Genomic DNA, 19036 nt, shown 5'->3' with positions numbered 1-19036 from the left:
GAGGTGTAGTCATACAATTTGCAATGGCGACGCGATTCATTTCTATATTCAGAGCGGACTAGCAGTTTTCCGCGGACTATATCTAAGTAAACTTCCATCAAAGCATTATTAAATAAAAACTTTAACTCGTGACTTTGTAGAGAACTTTTAGGAATTATGGATCATAATCGCATTATAATGTCATCATGTGTTATAATGGGCATAATGGCGTTATATTTAATGTATGAGTATGAATCATAACGATTCTCAAGTGTCTGATGGTGTAAAGTGGGTTTAAAGAAAATGTTAAGGCTTTATTTTAACAACGGTATCATTATCCTCCCACGGACGATCAGATTGCCAATAGGTACTTTTCATAACACCCACTCGAAACGAAATTTAAAAGTCTAATTGCTTTCTTAAGTAAAATTAATAGCTTATAGGGAATCATGCGCTCAATAAATCACAAATAGCAAAAAGCGAACAGTGTTCATTGTCATATAATTTTGACTTGTCTTGAAACAATGAGAGAGATCAATGCGTTGCGTAGGCAACATACTGGGTTGCGGTATAACGACAAGGTTCCATCATCCGTGACGTTTATTGCCAGGTGGGACTGTGTGGCAGTGAATCAATGGGCCCACGCTTCCTCGTTGTTTAGGCATCTGTAATAGGTGATCCGCATCAACAGTTAAGTCGGTTATTGGGAAATATCTCGTCTAATCTGTTCTGAAGACTCGCTAGAACAGCGTTTGGGTGGGACGCTTGCAATATTCATACCTAGTCATGTTGATTCCTTCCGTGTTGAAATTGTTCAACATTAAATTATTTAAATTTAAGGCTGGGCTTGGAGTATTTACGTATTATGATAGTACGTACAAACTTTGTTTTCGTTATACCGTATATCATATCATAACTTAAATTGTTCATATGCGATTCTTGCCTAGAAAGAGTAGAGGAACAAATTATATTATTTATGCAGTGGTGACAAAACCAATGGATTTTAAGGGAATCAGAGCAACCTACATATTGATGGTATAACAATCATCAAGAATGATAGAAATTCTTCCTGTAACCAATCAAACATAGGAGATTTCTGAGTCGAAACTCATTAAACCTTAGGAAACAGTAGCGTTACATTACTAGGTAGGTACACTGTGCAGAATATCTATTAGAAATGTTAGGAACAAAGGGATAAAAGATTCTTGATTAAAGAAAACCTCAGAAAATATACTCAGGCCTATCCCAGTGTACTTCTATATTCTAAAACCATAATTTGAAAGGGAACAAACCCCATAATAGATTAATGATAAATCTTCTGCTACATAGAGTAGGAGATAGTAGTTTAGGTCTTAAAGTAGTGCTGTAAACAGACCTCGAAGAATCCCTATTATCCACCTTGCTATCTTACCTACCTTACCTTACCTGTTAAATACTTACTACTGGATGAGTAAAGCTCCCGGTAAGCTAGCTTCGAAAGCTTTTCTGTTGAATTGATAGCACTAAGTTTTCTTGGATGGTTTTTGTATTGTAGAGATTATTCCATATAAATGCTTAGTTACATAACTGCTTACGTTATTTTTGGTTGGCCTCCAGTCCTATGTAAGTTTTCTTAAAGAAGTTCATGATCTTTAAAATAAGAATGGATTAATATACGTAGTCTTCGTTTTACTTAATGATAGAACCGGTAATTCGTCAATAGAAATAGCCCACACTTCGTAGAGCTTCAGCTTTTAAAAACAATGTGCTTTTTCGTAGTGTAAAATTACTTTATTTTTACTACACTTCGAAATTTATAGACGAGGAAATTTTACATTCTTCATTAAGTGGAGATATTTACAAACAAGTACTGGTATAAAATAAAAATGACACTTGTTATTAAAAATAATTAACTTCTTTGGATTGGGCAGTAAATTATTTGTATTTTGTACAGTAATTTATGATTTTTATTGCGTGTATCATGTTATTACCAATATTTTTCAAAAGTGCACGAATGTAAATTTTGCGAAGTAATAACAATTATAACAGGATTTTACTTTATTAGGTTTGTAAATTACAAGTTATTTCGTGAATACACAGCTATTTATTACTATCATTAGAATAATTGTACCTTGTTATTTTTTAGGTGTTAATTTTGTTCGTGAAGGAATTTTAAGCAAACATTGTTATTTTTACATAAGAGTTACATTTTGCTAAAAACATTAAAACTTTTTCAATGCGGCTACCCACAATTACTAATTTAAGCCATAGATTAGTAAAGATTACTCACTCCTAACAAGAAAATGTACCCAGTTTTGAGAATTAAAATAGTTGCGTAAAAAAGTTTTGCCACGTCTCCGTGCTAAAATGTCCATTAAATATTCGAAATAATTATTTATTTATTACCTAAATTACGTAATTATTACGTAAATTAGTTATTTATTCGTAAATTTTCTCTAAAAATGTCTTTATTTGTCAAGGATTCAAAAAAAGAACTTACTAATAAGCCGTTTGTGGCTTCATTCAATTTCAAGGCGGCGAAGTATCTTTACTAATCTATGATTTAAGCGTAGATTGCATTGCCATTATTACATTGTAATTAAGAGAATTATTATTAGAATTTTTTTTGCGAAATCCAGCGTAGAGTCAAGAAACTTTTCTCTTTATTTCTATATGGCTCTACAATGGGATTCTCGGAATCTAAAGAAGTTATTCCTAAATTAAATACTACTTTTTTATTTAAAACAACAAGGATGTTCTTGTATACACAGGTATTTTTAAGCTACATAAATTTATATGTCAAGCTTGTTTTAAATTTTAAATGATTAATAAATAAAGGATTAGTCAACAACACAAACAATAATAAAAGGAAATAACAACGAAAAACACTTTATTATTAAATTACAACAAATAAATAAAATCTGTAAAATATCTCTCACACAATAAACTATAATACAATTAAATAATAGTATGGCAATTAAGAATTACGAGATACCTAATGAAGGCAGTCCGACACACAACACTGTCACGCGAATGTCCTGTCTATATATTCATAGTCGAACTCCGCAAGGAACGAGTCGAAGGGCGACAAGGAGTCCTCGGCGAATTCGGACGGCGTCTCCTGCTCCGTCGAGAACTCCGACAGATCCGAACAGAGAGGCGACGGCCAGCGCTCGGGCCGCGCCCCCGGCTCGGGCTCCGGGCTGCTGTCTCTCAGGGCGGCCGACAGAGCTGATATGTAACGCATCGCGAGACGTAAAGTTGTGATTTTTGTTAGTTTTTCGCAGGGCACGGGGTTGCCGGTGATCGCCGATGCGGGGACGGCACGCCGGAGAGTTTCGAAGGCACGGTTTATTTCGCGCATTCGGCTCCTCTCCCTGGCGTTGGCGGTTTTCCTCCGGTACTTGCTGAGCGGCTGCGGCGTGCGGCGCGCGCGCGGCTCGCGGGAGCGCGCGGCGCGCGGACGCAACTGGTACTTGTCGTGATCCGGCATCGAATGCGCGCTGAACCCCACGCAGCTCGAAGCCGCCCGCGCCCGAATTCCGCTTGAAAAATACGCTCACTCCGCCCACTTGCCCCGCGCCGTTCATGTAAGCTCGCGCGCTAAACTGCTTGGAACGGAGGCAGCGCTGACGATTTTATTCGAGACTGATGAACCGAGACGCATAATGTACAGGCGCATACATACATTGTCAGTTGTCACCTTTATTTCATACATTCAGTAAGCAAGCAAATAAAAGTAATTGCATCGTAACGCCTTTCAATAATTATATAAAAAGTTACTAAACAAATTTGAATAAGTAGGTACTTATCGGTAAGTATTTTGAAAGCTGGCATACAGGAAAGCTTGACGTTATTATACAGGGTGAATTTTTAAAACGGGCCTTCAGGGCCAAATCCGAAACTATAAGGATTAGCGAAAAATGCTGAAAGGAGTTCACACGAGGCCGATTTTGATAAAAACTAAAACTGCATCATTAGTTTTTTAAAATATTTTTTTCCTTTGCCGGGAATCGAACGAGTTCATTTTGAAAAAAATGACACCTCTATATTATTCCATTATCTGATAGTGTCGTTTATAAGGATCAAATTCTGGGAAGTAATGTTATGTGACAAATTAAAGGAAAAGGAAAATTTTGAAGAAAATACGTATTTTTCCATACATTGGCATACTAATCTTTAAGGATTATAAATAACAAATGATTTATGTATAATTCTTTAGAAACAGACATAAGTCATACCATTAAAGAATTTTTTGGTTAATCAACTAATTATTCGATGTTATGACTATGACATACGGCTTAGTATGAGAAAGTAATAGTTTGGCAAATAAGTTACCGCCGTTTTTAGGGTTGATTTTTTAATGAAAATAGATAACTGATTAAATAGTAAATTATTATTGTTTGTTGATTACAACTTCGTTTCAACGTTAAATATGATTTTCTATATCTCTTTTTTTAGTAATCACTCGGATTTGACTCTAAAAGTAATTCTCGCAAATTGTCAACTTTACATCTGTATTAAACGATACTCCGCCCATAGCAAGTAAATCTATTTTAATGGTCCTAAAAATAACTTTAGCTAAGTCGGACATAAAAATATAAATTATTGGGAAACAAAACGTCCATTTCGAATGATTAGAAACATTGAGCCAAAAAAAAATGTTAATACACGAAATGTTTAAATTGACGAATGGCGGGAACTTAACTGCCAAATTAATATGAAAAAAATATGTATTTTCTTAAAATTGAAGCTTTTCTTTTAGTTTGTCATTTATCATTACTTCCCAGATTTTGATCCTTATAAGCAACACTATCAGATAGTGGAATAATATAGAGGATGCATTTTTTTTCAAAATGAACTCGTTCGATTCCCGGCTAGGGAAAAAGTTATTTTAAAAAAGTAATGATGCAGTTTTAGTTTTTATCAAAATCGGCCTCGTAACTCCTTTCAGCATTTTTCGCTAATCCTTATAGTTTCGGATTTGGCCCTGAAGGCCCGTTTTAAAAATTCACCCTGTATATTAGCATCGGTAGAATTGACAATGGCTTACTTCTTTTTACGTCCTCTATCTTTCTAGTCAGTTTAGATAAATATGATTTTACCTGATCTTTTAGCGCATGCAAAAAGGGGTCTAAACTAGTCATTATGCCCATTTTATGGTTGACTTTAGTCTATAATTGATTATTTAAGTTGCGCATTTTTGTATGGTGGCAAATTCGCTAAGCTGTATCCTTGACGTCTTTACTGAAAGATAATGTTTACATTCCAAGTCAAACCTTATGTATTAACTATGAACTTATAATATGTAATACGTAATGCTTGTACAAGCAGTAGGTACGCTCTGAAGTGTTATTAAGCGGTATTGTTTTGCGGTCAAAATAAAAGACAAAAAATATCGACTTTGGAACTTAGTTGGTAAATACATAAAACTATTACGTATAGGTACTGTATTCAGTGTCCCGATGATATCATATTAGGTTCTTTTTATGATTGATCACCTTAACGTTGAGGAAATTAACCGCTTTATAAACGGATTTATTGATTTCCGAACATTAATCTACTGATGATTTGAATACAATCAACTAACGCAAGAAATCCCCTATGAGTACGTGCTTGTAATACTTAAGTTTTTTTGTTACTGTATTTTATACGTACATTTTCCTGTGCAATTTTTTTTAATTCGGCATAATAGCATCTTATTTCAATTTGATTGTCTATTCTTGCTACGTCCCTGTAAAATATAACTTATGAATATAAATAGCAATACGAATATTTATCACGCGATTGTACTTAGTTACAATGAATGAACAACCGGGCGGTAAGGCATATTGGGTTGTAATAGTTTTCGATCTTATTAGCATATTGCTTCGACATTTCCGTTCCGAATGCAAAGACGTTTATGCCTAATTATTTTGATGACCTTGAAAGGGAACACTGTTTCCTCATAAAGTGTGGGCAAAGGCTAAGGTATTAAGCCTGCGTGGGTGCATTATCTGCATTTATGTCGCAAAATAACGATTATGTAATAAATTTGAAACTTTAAAGCTGTCCCGGCTTGATTAAATTTCGTACGGACCATTTCGGTTTAAGCTTAGGTGCCAGTGTGTGTAATTAATCGTGTTTTTACCTTTATTTTATTCAGTATCAATAAGGAAACATTAGATACCTACATTACATGTAGGTACACTGTAATAACAGACTTTAAAATTATATTTTTAAGCGATTTTTATATTTTTTTTCTTGCGAGAAGATGCATGAAGCTGTAAGGAATTTAAGTATTATATAAGGACATTATTTATTTAAGTATTTATTTGCAAAATAAAACCAATACGGGATGTATATCGGTAAATGAAGTTAAAAACATAAGCTGTAAAGCAGGTAGACTTTAGTGCCATATCGGATTTTATTTGGTTGTTTTTATTAAGCCATGACAATGTATTTTATGAGGAATGAAGATTTTTATTTAAGTTCATAAATTAAATATTTACGTACCTATGTGTGAAAATAATTTTAGTATTTACTTTTTTAACTTGGCTGAAAAAACGAAAAAAAAAATTCAGTTGACAATAAAATTGGCGCGAATATTTTTCATTGAGTTCTTGCAACTGTTTAATTTTGATATTATCGATCGAACAGTGATATTATCGATCCATACCAGAAATAATATCATACTTGTGCACATAATGGAAACGCATTGCAAACTTTTGCTATATTTAGACAGAAGGCGTTATCTGATTAACATGAGGGATGTTTGTAAGGATTTCATAGTAAATCTAGATGAGAAAACAATACGTAAATTCCCGCCACTAAGGTTTTTACTAGAAATTGACGTTATGGACATGTATGACTTGTTACCCAGTTTAGGGGATTTTTTGCTAAGAGAACCGCTAAAATGGCAATCAATTTGTAATGATATTTTCTATGCTTGTTTCAAATCTATCGATAGTGAATATGTACAAAATGTAGAATCAGCTCAATTAGCAGTAATATTGAGACTTAAAAGTGTTCCTCGGTACCTGTCATCTGATTCCAGAAACTCTCTTAAATCTATTTCTGGGCTACTTGTAACTATTTCAAAACCAGCCAGCTATGTTTATCATACTGTGTGGTCGTGTCCAGAAGAATGTGAAGGAAACGAAGTAATATTACATTATATACCAAAACATCCACCAAAATGTTATGTATGCAAGAGTGTTCTGTACGAAAATGGCGGTTTCAGGCGCTGTGGAGAGCAAGTTAAAGCCACATTTAAAATTAAAAATAGCTTGTTATGTAAAACTTTTAACATTGTCGATGACCTAATACCGTATTTAAGACTTGGTGCCAGATACATTCTTACGACAGTTATCCTTAAAAAAAGTATTTTTGTCTGGTCTTTACAAGAAACAAATGTTCTACAAGCGCCTATCACAACCCCTATACCATGTGATATAAAAGAACTATTCGAAGCGTGCGACGGTTTACCATGGAAATTTATATATTGTCTAGCTTCAAGCATAGGAGTTCAAATCAGCCCGCTGAACTGTTTCATGCATGTAAAGATTAATCTTTTACTGAGTTTGGCCAGCGTAAAAGCTAATATTTTAACTAATTCGTCCATCCTTCACTTTTTGGCTGCCGGTCATGACACTGGTTATGTCGGAAACTTGATGAAAGAAGCAGCTAAGATTGCTGATAGGCACATTCTCCTAGGGAATTCCAATAGTTCGGTATCAACATCCCTTATCGCAAGCTCAGGAGGTGTTTGCTTGATGCCTTTTCCATTTCACACTTACAATCAGAAACAAACCTACGAAATTTTATCAGCAATAGAAACAGGAGAAATATCTACGAGCAAAGCTAAAATAGAATGCGCTGTTTGGACACAAGGTAATGATTTTAAGAAGATTGTCCTTTACAACGTCGCTAGTATTTTTGGCAATGTCACTAGGGGAGATTACGGGGAATACTCGGATGATTTGGGAGACTTTATATTAGAACAAACTTCAGAACCAGTAAAAATTAGCAATGAAGAAATAGAGGCATTGAAAGACGTAGCTTTATACATAGATTTGGTGGCTGGCTATGAGGTATCTTTAGATAAAGCGACAGAGGCTTTGCTGAGTAATTATTTCTTAGCTGCACGAAAGGAGAGACCTAAGGCTGTGTCAATAGGGAGCATGAATGCACTAGTAGCTATTTGTATGACGTCAGCAAGATTGTGTCGTCGGTCAGTCACTAACATCCAAGATGCAGTATTCGCTATTTGGTTACACGTCAGCGGCATTCCTGAACCCAGATTCGCTCCTGAGGAGTACCTCGGAACTCCAGGCGATATTAGAAGATTACAAGTTATAATGAGTAATTTCAAAGGTTGGTTGGAACAGTTTACTGGTTCCGTCATAATGTAATTTCCCAAGTTAACCACAATCAAATACCTTTGTACGTTTGTTGAGACAATTACTAATGTGTACAGAATACAGATAGGATCTAACGTTTTGTTTAAATAATACGACATGTTCTTGTAAATAAAAGTTTTATATTGTCAAAATAACAATGTAGGTACATTTTTCAACATACTTAATATAAAATGCATTTAAATGGCTTTATAATAGATATAACTTTATGTGATATTATTTGACTAGATCTTACCAATATTAATAATAGCACAAACATTATTTTCCAAATAATATGTAAAAATATTTTTAACATTAAAAAAATTAGTACCATTTTCTTACTTTATAATTTTCAAATAACACTTAGGCACAAAATAAGGCACTTTCTTTGGAGTATAATATAAAATTTACTATTTTTACAATTTCTATTATAGCAACCTGGATAGTAATTGTATCACAGATAATGCAAGCACAAGTTTATAGATAGATCCCTACAAAATATCAAATTACAAAAACCATCACCTAATTAATTCTGTTGTACATAATATATGTAAGCTTATTAAATTAATTATTATATCATCTATAATGTCTGTAAAATGAATATTGTATTATTAAACAATACAACAACTTAATAATATATTAGCCAGAATAGTACATTTTAAAAATATTCTATATAAATTGCTTTTTTGTATATTGCACAATATTTTAGTACAAAAAAATCATTATCTTATATATAAAATTCTCGTGTCACAATGTTAGTTACCGTACTCCTCCGAAACGGTTTTACCAATTTTCATTAAATTTTATATGCATATTCAGTAGGTCTGAGAATCGGCTACTATCTATTTTTCATACCCCTAAGTGATAAGTTGTTCACCCTTAACATATTTTTATTTATATGGCAACACAACATTTGCCAGGTCAGCTAGTATGTTCATAAAGTTCTATAACGTCATTAAGACTTTTCATTTAAGAAACTAAAATCATACATATTCTTCTTGAGTGATTTCTGTTGAGAAGTAAGTTTTTCGCAAAGATTAATGTGACTGTGCCTTAATTTTAGGCTTTCGGTAATTAATGATTTCAGTGAATCATCTTCCATTTTATTAGCCACTTTAAAACAATGATTGGATACAGATTCACCAATTTTAAAATCTTTCTTCTCAAAGGATACCACAGAATAAGGCAATTCAGCGACATTTTGTGGATCAGTAACTACAAGACTTATTGTGGACCAAATGCAATTTGTAAGTTTTGTTGATATGGTAACTAAGTTATTAGTTAACTTTTCCACATTATCTGCTGCATTTGTGACAGCATCAGCAATTTTGGGAATTTCAATGTTTAAATCTTTTATTTTATACAAGAATTGTTGATGATGCAGCTCATGTAAGATTTTATTTCTGAGTTTTAGGCAATCATAACAGAACTTTACAATTTCAGGGCACTGTCTTTCTCTCTCCCTGTTTCCATTATAGCTCTTTTTGTATGCTTTTAAGGCATTAATAAATACATTTTGATAGTTATTTCTTGCAATAAAGTTGTTGAGATCATTTGATATGCCTTCCGTACAACGTCTGGCTGATGACTGAAGTCTTCTTGACAGCTGTGACCATGCCGTCTGCAACTTTTCAATCTTCTCTGCTGTATCAGCTGTTTCTTTAAATATTTCATCAAACCCTCCTAATAAATTGATGCCCACATTATTTTCTCTTAAATGTTTAACATGTTTTTTACCCGTTTCAATCATTGATGTCATTAATTCTTCTTTAGCAAGAAGTTTTCCACTAGCCTTGTCTACTGTGTTATGTTTAAGAAGTAGTTGTGAACTTCTGTTCTTCAGTGATTCAGCTATTACAAAAAGTCCATTCACAAGAGAGTCATAGATGTCCATTTGGTTCATGACAAAGTATAAACCATTTTTATATAAATTAAGGCAGTTCTTAAAGTTGTACAGTGCTTTGTGATGTTCTAAACATCTTTGTACTGCTTTGGGCACTAGAGGAGCAACATTCTCTTCCAATATTTGTTTTTTGTTATACAAATACAACATATCACCACTGATCTCATTCCAGTATTTAACAACGGGCTCGTCATCACCAATGTCTACATAATTTAGCTTAGACAATACTATTTGATCCTGTGGAAGAATGTTGGTATCGTTGTGCATCCACATTTTCAACATTGAAATTGTGGTTGATTCATTAATTTCATAGGCAAGATGGGTTAATGTGGTGATAGAAAATACTTGGATTATTTTTCTAGACAGGATGTTTTGGAGCAGATTAAATATGACAACTTTGCTAGCCATTCCTTTTTCTTCTGTTGGTATGTTGAATGTAACTTTGGAGGGAGCATCCCTACCTCTCAGTTTTGGATCCCATTCCAGTGCAACCTGCAGCCATTCCTCCATAAATTTTTTGAATGGCTTTGATATGCGATTTTCGGGAAAGATTTCATTCGAGTACTCTATATCCCCATGAAAGGTTTCATATACACAAATATTTTCATGTGCCTTTTTTTTAACATGTGGCATCCACTGAACAGGTGCCATGAAAGGCAGGAATGGTCTCGTCCCACATATAATTTCAAAAGCCAAGAGCCCGAGGGACCAAAAATCTACAGAGTTGCTGTATGTTTTGCTATAGAGTAGCTCGGGTGCAAGATACTGAAGAGTTCCAACGAAGCTGGCACAAACTGAATTAGAATCAATTTCCTTTGCATATCCTAGATCTATCAATTTATATGTTACTTTGGCTTGGTTCTGTGGGTCATCAATGGGAACTTGTAGGACAATGTTCTCTGGCTTGAGATCACGATGTGTGATTTTGTTGTGGTGTAAAAATTGCATCGCGTTGCCTACGTCACTAAGGATCTTACGCACTTGTACTTCCTTTAAGCCGCAACAGGAGTCTGGTTTGTTTAAAACCTGTCGTAAGTCGCCGCCGCTACAGTACTCCATACAAAGAATTGGTAGCCTCGAAGGGTTGGCTCGCGCTAAGCCGGAAACGAACTCTGGTGGCAACTCTCTTGTCCCCACTATATTGGGATTGTTGCAACTTTGCAACATCTCCACCTCTTTCGTCCATCTTTCTCTATGCTTCGCGGTGAGCTCGTCGGCCCACTTGCACGTCTTCACAGCGAGCTTCTCATCAGAATCTTTATGTCGCCACAACACCACTATACCGAAACTTCCTGAACCCAGCACTCTGTCTTTAATCCAATCACCAATGAACACGATGTCATCCATTTTAATTCAGGTTAAAACTATACGCCGAAGCGCTAGAAGCACTATGAACTGAAGTAACATAAAAATAGGATAATTAACTGGATAAAAATAACTTTATCTTGTCTTTGTCTAACAAACAAACTTTACTACGTTTCGTTCATCGTTCACAAAGTTGATAATCCTTTGCATTTCATCATAACTTTCAGTGTTGTCATTTCAATATTGTAATGTCTATTCTGCAATGCTTATTTTACTCTTTATTTGATTTGAGAGACGACCTCATGAAATCGACTGTATACCATGTAATCGAAACGACATAATAGTTTATTTTCAAAATATATAAATAATCATTTACGTCAACAACTCCACACTGTAATATATTCAGCTTCGGGACTTTTTTCGTTTGTCTTATCATAATAGTTGGGATGATTTTGATTGGCGTTGTTATTTTATCTTATCGCAGCCTTTTTATGGAACTCTAATCCCTACTTCCCTACTAATATTATAAATGCGAAAGTCTCTGTCTGTCTGTCTGTCTCTTCTTCACGCCTAAACTACTGAATCGATTTGAATGGAATTTTGTACAAAGATAGTCTGAGACCCGAAAAAGGACATAGGATAGTTTTTTATCCCGGAAATCCCACGGGAACTACGGCGATCTGAGATCGTTTAATCGGAGAATCGATCTTTTGAACAAAAAAATCGATTATTTTAAACGATCTTTCAACCCAGAAAGATCGTAATTCGATTTTTTCATAGTTGATGGAGTATTAACAATTATAATTATAGACATTTTTTGCTGATTGATTAGATGTATTTCAATGATTGTTTATCCCAGACCAAAGAGTATAGTTCCCAGACAACCTTTTTTCGCTATCTCGCAGACTTCGCTCAGCGAAACGTTTAATCGGATGTTGTCGTCGCTAAGAAATTTACCTACAGTTACTTTACTTATTCATGATAGTCGATCATCTATCTATTTATATAAAAAAAATATTTGTCTATATATAATTATTTTAAAGAATCGGAAACTATGCATTAATTTGATAAAGTGATGATCTTTAGTAAATTTGTTCTCCAAGAGCCCACGGAGGTTTGGGAGTTGGTAAGACCAATTTTCGACAGATGGCGCCACTATCATTCCAATTATGGTACAAATTTTCTGTTTTATGTATGTTATATTATTTCTTTAAAATGCGGGCGAAGCCGCGGGCACCACTAGGACAAAATAAAATTTGAGCTTGTAATATTTTTTGTGCAGCAGTGGCGCCACTAGCGAGTGACGTTCATCAGGTTATAATATACTCTTTGCACAACATAATGAAAGTATGGAGTATGACCTATATGGGCTACTATACTCTTTGATTTGACCAATGACAATAAAATTGACATGAGATAGCATAGATAGTTATTCTAGCTTGACGTAAAATGACAACAACTTTGACAATTTTGACATTGCAATTTATAATTTTGTTTATTTATTTTCCTACTTAACTTTATAGACATTATTCTATGTATATTGAAAACAGTGTTAGTTTAAATCAAGCGAAAAATTAATAAAAATGTTGGAAGTATCAACAACGTGCCGTAGTTGCATGAAGAGCAATGTAGAGTTAGTGGAACTGTTTGTGCCAGTTAATCTAGATAATTGCTCCCTCCAGTTAGCTGATTTGCTGATGACGACAGTTTCTATTCAGGTAAATCAGAAATATATAATTTTTTATTAATATACAGGTGACAAATAATCATACAGTACGTACGTTGGTAAGTGGTTGGTATGTCGCCGATGGACATCTATAATCAACTCCAGATAGGATTAGAATACTGCCTGAGGTCATCTACTACCCCTAACGCCTAAGTCGGAACGCCTCAATAAGCGTGACTCCTTTAAAATACTTTTCAAACCATAACAGCAACACTAAATCACAGGATCTTCTCAGTAGAGGTCGCGTTCCGATCCAGTAGTAGTTTAAGAATATTTGTAACTGACAATTTGTAAGTTCCGCCGTTGGCCTATACAAAATAAATATATTTCATTTCATTTCATTTCATAAACTCTGTTTCTTATAATGTATAAATAAATATGATTTGTGTTGTGATGTTTGCAGATGTTTTTGATACACTCAACACAAAACAGGATGTTTGTTTGTTGTAGGTCAGCAGAGAAGATGGTTTACCCCAAAGTATTTGTAATGATTGCGTTAATTTCCTTAAATCTGTGTACATATTTCGCAATCATGCCTTATTCGCCGAGAAAGAGTTGAAACGGCTGTTCTCCCATAAAACTGAAGTTAAAAATGAAATTGACTTGAAATGTGAAAACATTACAGATTATTTTGAAACATACGATGAGTTTATTCCATGTGACATTGTTCCTAAAGAAGAGGGTGACTTAAAAACTGATGTTAAAGACCAGTATGAATGCAATATGTGCAAGAAGTCATACGAAAATCACAGTAGATATTTGAAGCATATGTCGTCCCATCTGGAACCAAAGTTCTTTTGTAGCGCATGTAACAAAATATTCCACAAACAATCTTCTTTAAGCAGACATGTGGATAAGAAATGTAAGAATGCCAAACAGCTGTATGGTACATTAGGAAATGCAACAGAAGTGTCGGTGAAAACAGAAAAGGATGAAGATGGCACGTTTAAATGTGCATATTGTCCTCGAACTTTTACTAAGCATAAGGCACTGATGTCACACTTAAAGAAACATAGTACAAAACACAAAGAAAGGGTCAGCTATCAATGTGACTATTGTAATAAGAAGTTTACGATGAAATCAGTGTTGAAGAGGCATATAAAACTTCATGTCACTGAGAATCAGTACCAATGTTCTCAGTGTTCAAAGAAGTATTCGAGACAAGACCAGCTGGAAGAGCATATGCGTAGACATACAGGTCTCAAGCCACACCCTTGCCCTCATTGTGATAAAGGTAAATCACACTTTTTACTATCAAGTTACTTGTTCTACTACTAAACAAAAAACACTTTAATTAAATAATTTTAATAAACATGTTATAATGATAATCTACTACCAATAGTACTTACTTACTTACTCCGCTGGCGCAGCGACCCAAAGTGAGTCTTGGCCTCCGACACGAGATTTCGCCACTTGTCCCTGATTTGCGCAGTCTCAAGCCACACCAATAGTAGAGATAGAAAACTTGTAATGAAAATATGTAATATTATTGGAATTGACAGTAATTGTACTGTAAGGTAATACAGTCAAACATTAAAATTGAGCTCTTTGTGAGTTTTTGAGTTTGATCTCTCAAAGGAGGTTTGAGTTATGTTTGTATATGGGAAAATTGTGTTTCCAAAAGAAATTAATAACACTCTAGCAGTCAAGCAATATAATTCCCTCATGATGTTTGTGAGGAAATTATATTCCTGAGGTGTCTGTTAAAAAATATTCTTAAAAAAGTGTTTGAAGCCTACCAATCTGTACTTTATTGTAGGGTACTGTACTGTATATATACTGGCAAGCATGGTGGACAATTCCTTCTACTTACTACTAAAAATGTACATTATTTTTGCAGCTTTTACCCAACGATGCAGCTTGAAAGACCACATCAGGACCCATACAAAGGAAACACCCTTCTTGTGTTCCCAATGTGGCAAGGGCTTCACTAATAGCTCCAACTTGCGACAGCACCTCTTAAGGCATTCAGGAAACAAGCCATTCTCTTGCAATCTCTGTCCGAAGACATTTTACACAAAAGGTATTTTTGGAATGATATAATGTAATTATGAATGTATTTTTAAGTGTGTATTTCTTATGTTCCTATTTTAAAACAATCTTTGTATTGTGTAAACTCTGATTTGGCAACTGCCATTTTATTTTAACTACAATATCAATATAAAATACTCAGAAAACTAGAAGTATATGGATGGTGTCACAGAAGGAAGACATAGAGACAAACATGCAAAACAAAGAATATAATACATTATCAAAATCCTTAATTAAACTAGACTGAGCATTATTAGATCCAGAATTTCTTGTATGTCAGACCAATACAATAATTTCGACGAACATGTTCTGGCAGGGCTAGAGAATTTTCAATTACATAACTTTTCAAAAGTGAAGTTTGGCATTTAGCCTGAGGAGACCTTTGGAGGGAGGGAGGAGAAAGGGCGATTGATGGTACTCGTAATGACGATGTTGAAATTGACATTATTATTATCATCAATGTTGATGTTGATATTCTTGATGACATTGATGTTGATGTCGATATTGTTGTAGAAAACAATGTTGATATTGTTCTGACATTTATATCAATGTCGATATTAAGATCGATGTGGCTGATGAAAATCGATGTCGATGTTGCTGTTAAGATAATAACCTAACAGGTATTCTCAGGTCAAATGAAGATCCACATCAGTTCCCACACGGGCGCCCATCCGTACGAGTGTCCGGAGTGCGGCGCGGCGCTCACAACACCCAGTTCGCTGAAGAAGCACCGCCTCATACACCTCGGGGTCAAGCCTCACCCCTGCGATTCTTGCAGCATGCGGTCAGTATAGATGTCTGTATACATTTCCCTCTATAGGTGGTATCAAATCCCAATCATTTTTGGTGTGTTTTGGAATCAATTAGAATTTTTTATCAGTTTAACAAACAAGTTTTTGTAAGTTTACAAACATACATGCAATCTACTTAGTGGTAAGTGGTCAGTGAATTTTCTTAAAAACCCTTTTCGTTTCACGATACTAATGTAAGCCCAGCAATGAGACAGAGAGTTGAAGATAATGACGATGATGATGATGATGATGATATAGAGATTGATAACTCATGTTAATGTTGTTATTGATGTTGATGATCATATTAATTTTAATGTCATTGTCAGTTGATGTCCGTTTTTTTTATAATATAGGCGTAGCAGACGAGCATGCAGGTAAGTGATGGTAAGTGGATACTGTCGCCCATGGACATCTGTAATCAATCCCAGATAGGATTAGATATTCCTACCTGAGGTCGGCTCAGATGCACCGCTACCCCTGAGGATTAAGCTGGAACACTTTGGATAAATATGTCTCGCTTACCACACCCTTCAAACCAGAACCCAGCAGCGCTTAACACTGCTGTTATGAGGCAGAAATAGATGTGACAGTGATGCCTATCCTGCAGATTCTCGAGCAAGGACCATCTGAAGCGTCACCAGCGGATTCACACGGGGGAGAAGCCGTACCGCTGCTTGCAGTGCGTACGCGCCTTTACGCAGAGTAACGATTTAGTCAAACACATGCGGTCACACGTCGGACAAAATATATATCAGTAAGTTATGAACTAAAACGGTGAAGGAAAACCTCGTAATGAAACCTGCATACCTGAGAGATTTATAAAAAAAAAATGTCAAAGGTATGTGAAGTCTACCAATACGCATTTGGCCAGCGCGGTGGACTATGGCCTAATCCTTCTCATTCTGAGAGGAGACCCGTGCCCAGCAGTGGGACAGTAATGGGTTGATGATGATGGTGATGATGATGAAGTTATTAACTACGTTTTTTGTGATTTCGTTGTAAGATTTTATAGTAATTACAATTGCAGTTGCTGTATTTCCCTTTGAAGGCTGGTAAAGATGAAAACTTTTACATTTCGCGGAGGGCTGTGGGAACTCCGGGGTGGTGAAGTATTTGTAGACGACGTCTAATCTATACTAATATTATAAAGAGGAAAACTTTGTTTGTTTGTTTGTTTGATTGTAATGAATAGGCTCAAAAACTACTGGACCGATTTTAATAATTCTTTCACCATTCGAAAGCTACATTATCCACGAGTAACATAGACTATATTTTATATGAAATATTTTTGATAAATAGATTTTGAGGCGGTACAAAGTTTGCCGGGTCAGCTAGTAGAACATAAATTTAATTTGCGACTTTTTAATTACCCTATTATGGACAATAATATTTGCTGAATGTATGTATGTCTCATTCATTGCCATGCCCTACACCGAAACGATTTGATGGAATTAACATATGAGATATTCTTGGATGCTTCTAAATTGTGAGAGTGACCCATAGATTAGTGAAGATTACTCACTCCTAACAAGAAATTGTACCCAGTTTTGAGAATTTGATAAAATGCATAAAAAAGTTTTACCACGTCTTCGTGCTAAAATGTCCCTATTATATTTGAAATAATTATTTATTTATTATGTAAATTACGCAGTATTAGTTATTTATTCGTATTTTTTTCTAAAAATGTTTTTATTTGTCAAGAATTCAAAAAAAGAACTTACTAATAAGCCGTTTGTGGCTTCATTCAATTTCAAGGCGGCGAAGTATCTTTACTAATCTATGGAGTGACCATAGACTATATTTTTAAGCAGTCGGGTTTTATGTTAATTTTTTTATATTCTAATATTGTACAATGAGAATAACCAGAGTGTAAAAAATTGCAATATTGATTTTAAATCATCACTTTAAATACTATTCTAATAAATTTGCTCTAATTTAAATGAAATGACAATGATACTACCAAACTTTATTTCTATTACAGATGTACAATATGTGAAATGAAGTTCAGGTTACTGAGTGAACTGAAACGTCATTATCCCATTCACTACATCGACGGGAACGGGATGACCCAACTACCCCCAGACCAGTCCATCCTCCTCATGAGAGACGAACAAACCAAACCTGAGGACGATATGAACAAACACACAGACAATCAAATAACTATTACATTTAACAGCAATGTGTTGGACAAAGATGGTATTGCGGGCGACATCACTATTAATATATCGCCGACGAAAAACTAGTGATGTGCATTTTGATATCCTTAGATATCTCTTAGAATTAATTGGCTTGGACTGAACTTGTATTGGTTTACTAATAGTATTTATTGGATCGTTTTTATATTGTAAGATCTATTTGACTGATGTAATACCAGAAAGTGTATACGTTAGGAGTCTGTTTGGTTTCTTCGTCAACGTTAGTGAGATATATCACAAATCTGAATGAAAACGAAATAATATTAAAACAAAACAAACAACGGATAGGCTCGCAAAATAAATAAGCTCAAAAAGCTAAAAATAAATCAATCTCTTTTCTTTTTATTATACTAAATTACTTACATTCCAACGAATTGAGAATACTAATAATATGTTGAATATCGGTATAATAAATGATAAGATGCCTATAAATGATTTAATACTCGTTTACTAACTAGCGTTTGCTGTCCTGTGACCTGCTTTATTATAAGATCGGATTATAATGACATTTTTTATAATATAGGAGTAGTAGACGCGCATGCAGTCGGCCTGATGGTAAGTTGCTACTGCCGCCCATGGGCATCTGTAATCAACCCCAGATAGGTTCAGGTATTCATACCTGTGGTCGGCCTCAGATGCGCCGCTACCCCTGAGGAGTAAGCTGGAATGCCTCGGAAATTATGTCACCCTTACCACAGATTGTCACCTTTAAACCAGAACACAGCAGCGCTGATCACTGCTATTATGAG

At 34.9% G+C, this 19036-nt stretch overlaps 4 protein-coding genes across 4 annotated transcripts; 2 read left to right on the top strand and 2 right to left on the bottom strand.

Moving 5' to 3' along the window:
- Positions 1-2831: 2831 nt before the first annotated feature.
- On the bottom strand, positions 2832-3571 carry LOC140751714 (neurogenic differentiation factor 6-B). The gene has a single exon (XM_073085764.1). The coding sequence runs from the start codon at positions 3449-3451 to the stop codon at positions 2984-2986; it is 468 nt and encodes a 155-aa protein (XP_072941865.1). The 5' UTR covers positions 3452-3571; the 3' UTR covers positions 2832-2983.
- Positions 3572-6644: 3073 nt separating this feature from the next.
- Positions 6645-8351, top strand: mei-218 (meiotic 218). The gene has a single exon (XM_073093304.1). It carries the CDS (start codon positions 6645-6647, stop codon positions 8349-8351), a length of 1707 nt encoding a protein of 568 aa, XP_072949405.1.
- A 108-nt stretch (positions 8352-8459) lies between these two features.
- IKKbeta (inhibitor of nuclear factor kappa B kinase subunit beta) lies at positions 8460-11766 on the bottom strand. The gene has a single exon (XM_073085542.1). The coding sequence runs from the start codon at positions 11584-11586 to the stop codon at positions 9292-9294; it is 2295 nt and encodes a 764-aa protein (XP_072941643.1). The 5' UTR covers positions 11587-11766; the 3' UTR covers positions 8460-9291.
- Positions 11767-13014: 1248 nt separating this feature from the next.
- LOC140751642 (uncharacterized) lies at positions 13015-18558 on the top strand. The gene is made up of 6 exons (XM_073085655.1): positions 13015-13262; positions 13721-14504; positions 15111-15293; positions 15932-16085; positions 16700-16846; positions 18074-18558. The coding sequence occupies exons 1-6, from the start codon at positions 13128-13130 to the stop codon at positions 18333-18335; spliced, it is 1665 nt and encodes a 554-aa protein (XP_072941756.1). The 5' UTR covers positions 13015-13127; the 3' UTR covers positions 18336-18558.
- Positions 18559-19036: the final 478 nt, after the last annotated feature.

This window comes from Epargyreus clarus, unplaced genomic scaffold, assembly GCF_041222505.1.
Source record: "Epargyreus clarus isolate Ecla_fem2 unplaced genomic scaffold, WU_Ecla_fem_2.2 ptg000001l, whole genome shotgun sequence".
Lineage (NCBI taxonomy): Eukaryota > Metazoa > Arthropoda > Insecta > Lepidoptera > Hesperiidae > Epargyreus > Epargyreus clarus.
The sequence above is the reverse complement of the archived record's forward strand: the minus strand, read 5'-3'. Positions and strand labels throughout refer to the sequence as shown.